Source organism: Pantherophis guttatus, chromosome 16 (genome assembly GCF_059756535.1).
Source record: "Pantherophis guttatus breed Tessera chromosome 16, ASM5975653v1, whole genome shotgun sequence".
NCBI lineage: Eukaryota > Metazoa > Chordata > Lepidosauria > Squamata > Colubridae > Pantherophis > Pantherophis guttatus.
In genome coordinates this window covers 2,010,673-2,015,656 of record NC_142078.1, presented here as the reverse complement: position 1 = coordinate 2,015,656, position 4,984 = coordinate 2,010,673, and the positions used below count along the sequence as shown (strand labels likewise).

Sequence of the window (4,984 nt, the reverse complement as noted above, 5' to 3'; positions counted from 1 at the left end):
ATTAAACCATCTTTCCAAGCAGTCTCCATGTTTCCAGTGTCTTTTTCCCCACTTGGAGCAGAACCCAGAAGGATGTTTCTTCCAACACTGTTACAAAACTAGCAGCCATTAGCACGGCTGCTCTGAGTTTTCCTTTCAGCTGGTGCTTCTTGGTTTTCTTAAGGGTGGGGAGGGCCGGCTTGAGTCTCTTGGCACTGTTTTCTGAGGTTTCTGGCGCTGTCCTTTTGGGGTGTACTTCCCACACTACAAAGGCCACTCCTGGAGTTCTGCTGTGTGGCTGCTGTGGCTGAGCTTAGTATCGGCTGGGGGAGGCTGGGTAGAGTTGGGGTTCATTTGATCTCCAACACTTCAGAAATAAAAATCAATTGATGCTCCAGTTGTCTTCCTGGGAATGCCTGCTGTCTAGGGACCCCTTCCATACCGTATTGTACTTATCAGTATGCAACCCAAGGACCCTCCCTCTCAAAGATCTGGGAGAGTGGGGGGCTTAGTTTACCCAGGGCAAGCACCGCCAGGCCCTTCAGGCACACAAAACTCCCAAAAACTGCAGTGCAGAAGAGAGACGCCCAGGGAAAAGTTGGGGTTCACCACATCCTTCCCCCATGCCCTCCCCAGCATTTGGGGATGCGTCAAGGGGGAGCATTCGGATGGGCTGGGGCTGGCCCCTTTCTGTCCTGAGGGCACCCCCACAGTCCAGATCTAACCACATCATGGGCCGGACCCTTTGGCGAATACCCTGGCACAGAGAGCGCCAACCTCTCCTGCCCTCTTTCTGCCCAGGTGCCCCAAACTGCAAAGAGCTCTTGAAAAGAGGAGTGGTCCTGAGCGGCTGGTACACCATCTACCCCCAGGAGTGCCAGTCCCTGGAGGTGCTGTGCAACATGGACACCGACGGAGGCGGATGGATTGTGAGTCTGGCAGAGGATGGTTCTACCCAGGCGTGGCCAAGGCGCTTCTGACCGCCATGCCTTGGAGGGAGCCTTCCCTGGGGAAGGGGGTTATGCCCCACGGCAGACAGACCCAGGATGGTAACTTTGCTGCTTGCCAGGAATGGAATGAAGCAGAAACCGAGTCTTTCCTGAGGCCAGGATGGGGGACGGAGGGATCCTAGGAGGGGTCCAGCACTTCTCCACTGGTGAAGGCCAGCTCACTGGCCCACTGGAGAAGGCCAGCTCTGAGATCGCTAAAATTTGGGAAGGAAGAGGTGTGGGGAGAGAAAGCCTTTGATTTCGGGACCTGCCCGAAGGAAACGTTAAGGGTCCGATTCTCCCCCGCAGGTCTTCCAAAGGCGGTTGGATGGATCGGTGGACTTTTTCCGGGACTGGGAACCCTACAAGAGGGGATTTGGAAGCCAGCTGACCGAATTCTGGCTGGGGAACAACAACCTTCACCGTTTGACCTCGCTGGGTGAGGGGCTTCCCCTTGCAGCCCTGAACCCTCCTGTTGCCAGGGGAGAGGGGAGCAGGGCCCTCACTGGGAAGAACTTTGAGGGGGCCCTCAGCCCCCTCTGCGGATGGAGGAAGCACCAGAGAAACATATGTTCAGGATTGTGAGTGTTGATGACTGAGCAGTTCTCTTCCTCCTAGGAAAGAATGAGTTGCGTGTCGACTTGATTGATTTCGACAATAAGCATTCCTTCGCCAAATATGCATCCTTCCAGGTGGCGGAAGAATCCAACTGGTATCGGCTAACTCTGGGCGCCTTCACGGGGGGCTCTGCAGGTGAGTCCCTGGCAAAGTCCAGGGGGCCTTAGCATCCTTCTCCATGAGCCTCTTGGAATTGGGCCGTGCCAGTCAAGCCAATGAATGCCTCCCTGGCAGGCTGATGTCCTGGAGATGGCTTGGACTGGCCTTCCAGGCACCCACCCTGCTCTCTGCCTCCCAGGTGACTCTCTCTCCTACCACAACAACATGCCCTTCTCCACCTGGGAAAAGCGGCTGAACCTCAAGAGCGTCAACTGTGCTGAGAAGTACAAAGGTGGCTGGTGGTACAATGCCTGCCACTACTCCAACCTCAACGGGAAATACTGGCTGGGAGAACATAAGACCTTTGCCGATGGCATCAACTGGAATACCGGAAAAGGCTACCACTACTCCTACAAGCACACCGAAATGAAAATCCGGCCTGTGGCTTAGGCGGCTCCTTCAGCTGAAGGGGCTTTTTCTTTCTGAGGGCTTCCAAAGGGCATCTAGTCCATCCCCTCTGGTTTCGATTTGCTACCTTGGTAGAGAGCTTGCATTTTACAAAATTCACATGATTACATGATCTTGCAGAGTTGGGGGCCGGAGGGGGCTTTTCCATTTGTCCCCCTTCAGCTCTACTGGAGTTGGGCGGTCCATGAATGTTAAATAAATAAATAAAAATATGATCTGCAACCCAGCGGACGGTCTCCAAGTCTCCTTTATTCCAAGGGGATAAAATCTGCCAGCCTTTGGCAAAGGAAGGGCTCTGAGCCCCCCCCCACCCCCCCCCAAAAGGTTTGGCACAGTTTATGTCCAGGCTGTGAGGAGTCTGTAGATATTTTCTCAGCCTTCCTTCTGGCTCATGCAGTCTACGGGTCCTCAATGGAAGGCAGGCTCGTTGTGATTGCTTTTTCTGCGGTCCTACCTATCCGTTGAAATCCGTTGCTGTGCCAAACGAGACAGTTATAGAAGTAAAAATGACAGACTCCATCGTTCCTTCCTTCAGCAGTCTTCTGAGCTTTCTGAGTTGACGCAGGAAGAACATTCTTTGTTGTGCCTTTTTAATGATGTTTCTAATGTTAGGTGTCCGTTTCAAGTCCTGGGACATTTCAGGAACCAGAAACTTGAAGGTCTCTATTATTGATACTGTGTTGTCTAATATTGTAAGAGGAATTAGAATAGGAGGGCTCCTCCGAAAATCTACTGTCATCTCTACAGTTTTAAGCATGTTCAGCTCCAGATTGTTCCAGCTGCAGCACAGGGCCAGGTGTTCAACCTCCTGTTTGTGTGCAGACTCATCAGTGCCTCAGGTGAGACCTATGGCTGTTGTATCATCTGCAAACTTCAGTTTTAAGCATAGTTTTGTGGGAAGAAATATCCTTCTGGGTTCAGCTCCAAGTGGGGAAAAAGACCCTGGAAACATGGAGACTGCTTGGAAAGATGGTTTAATGGTGGACAGGATCACATGGTTTGAGTTGCTGAACAGAAAAGGGGCGAGACGCAGCGAGTCCTGGGTTTTATGCCCTCTCTGGCTTTGAACTTCCTGGGGCCCCGAAAGAATATTCTGATTGGTTGTCAGACTCCCAGGGGACGGGGTTCTTAGCTAGCCTTGCTGGCTGATGTAATCTTCCCAGGTACCATGTGGTGAATTTCTGTCCTAGATGGGTCCTATTGTGTTGCAGATGATGGTCCATTGTCAAAGATTGAGTTTCTGCCTCTGGCCCATTGACAAAGGGTGGGAGCAGGAAGGTGGGAGCTGCTTCGTCTTTAAAACATGCTTCTCCGTTTCTCATTCAGGGAAACATAATATTCTGCCTTTTTAATATTTCCCAAAATATTTCATTCCTCTAGGAAAGGGGTGGGTGCTAACTTCTTACAGTTTGATGGTTTTAAGTCTCTGTCTATAAACAGGTACAAGGTGAATCATACAATGGGCAGAGTGCCCCACAGGTGCTCTTGGCAGAGAGCGATAGACATCTTTTAGAGTTGAGTGTCAGTGGTCTGAAATATCCTTGCCTCTAGTGAGACAGCTGATGTGCTCTTGGTAGCTCCTGGCTTAGATTAGCACCCTTAAAATCCCCTTAGACAATGAGGAGGAGTTTAGATATCTCTGCTCACTCCACAGAATTTGGTCAGCTAGATTTGCAATGCATAGTTTATGCAGACATGGGGTGTTAGGTAGACCCCCAACTGATATAAATGAAGAGAAGTCTCATGGGACATAAAAAGGTTTGCAATTAATGAATAGCATCTCCAAGTTCACATCACAAAAATTATTTAGTGCAATAACTTTTCTTCACTATCGATTGTTAATATAAAAACAGACACCCCATCCTTTTATTATATCCCCTCAATATTTATCCCTTCTATATTTATCCATATTAATCCATTATTATCCATATTAATATTCCCATATTAACAATAGTGGAGAAACAACTGCTACCAGACAGCACCTTAGGTGACAGAACCAACCTCAGCCCAGGCTGCATGTGTGCCATGCTGGACATCTGCTTGACTGCTACCTATTTTAAAAACAATGAAGGTTTTTACAGATAGAAACATGGCTGTGCCATTGATTCACCTGTGTCCCCCCGCCCCATTGTGGCCAATCTCTACATGGAAGAGGAAGAAACCAAGGCCCTAGACCAGCAAACTGGCTGAGATATTCTGGGAATTGAAGTCCACAAGTCTTCAAGTTGCCATGGGTGAAGACCCCTGCCCTAGACTCCTTCCCAGGAATCCCACCCACTCACAGGTATAGTTATGTGGACGATAATTGTGTTGTCCCCAAAACTGGGCTCTTGCTTGCTGTCGAAGCCGATAAGTCACTGGACACAAGGTGTGATACAGAATTATACTTTTATTTTGGTACCAAGATATAAGGACCCTGGTTCGAAAAGCTAACCAAGGGCCCAGATTAGAATCTTACAGCAATTTTTATAGTCAAGGGATGGTCACATCCAACCCTTCCCCTAATAATGCATGCATAACAGATAATATTGATTGGTTATTTGGATTACAGCCCCCTAAACCAGTGGTGGGTTCCTCCCGGTTCGGTCTGGTTCGGCCGAGCCGGTAGCGGTGTCGATATGATGTCACCGAACCGGTTCTCCCCCCCGCCCTCCCCCCACCCCCCACGTTATTCTTACCTTTTATTTGGTCCCACCCCCAATCTACTGCTGCCTCCTGAGTCCCAGCTGATGACTAGAGGGAAAAAACCTGTTTAAACTCTTGCCGCGGGGCTTCAAAGGGCCGTCCTACAGCTGATCAGTGTTAAAAGCAAACAAATGAGTCGGGTCGTA

At 49.8% G+C, this 4,984-nt stretch overlaps 1 protein-coding gene across 1 annotated transcript; it reads left to right on the top strand.

Moving 5' to 3' along the window:
* Window positions 1-866: 866 nt before the first annotated feature.
* Window positions 867-2,218, top strand: LOC117671282 (ficolin-1-like). The gene is made up of 4 exons (XM_034427123.3): window positions 867-908; window positions 1,278-1,407; window positions 1,587-1,721; window positions 1,885-2,218. The coding sequence occupies exons 1-4, from the start codon at window positions 882-884 to the stop codon at window positions 2,133-2,135; spliced, it is 543 nt and encodes a 180-aa protein (XP_034283014.2). The 5' UTR covers window positions 867-881; the 3' UTR covers window positions 2,136-2,218.
* The last annotated feature ends 2,766 nt before the right edge of the window (window positions 2,219-4,984 follow it).

Excerpts from the sequence above, each read along its gene's own strand:
- LOC117671282 (XM_034427123.3), top strand. The coding sequence starts at position 882 with ATGGACACCGACGGAGGCGGATGGATT. Across the intron at positions 909-1,277 it reads CCGACGGAGGCGGATGGATT|GTCTTCCAAAGGCGGTTGGA; the intron begins GTGAGTCTGGCA and ends TCTCCCCCGCAG. Across the intron at positions 1,722-1,884 it reads CTTCACGGGGGGCTCTGCAG|GTGACTCTCTCTCCTACCAC; the intron begins GTGAGTCCCTGG and ends TCTGCCTCCCAG.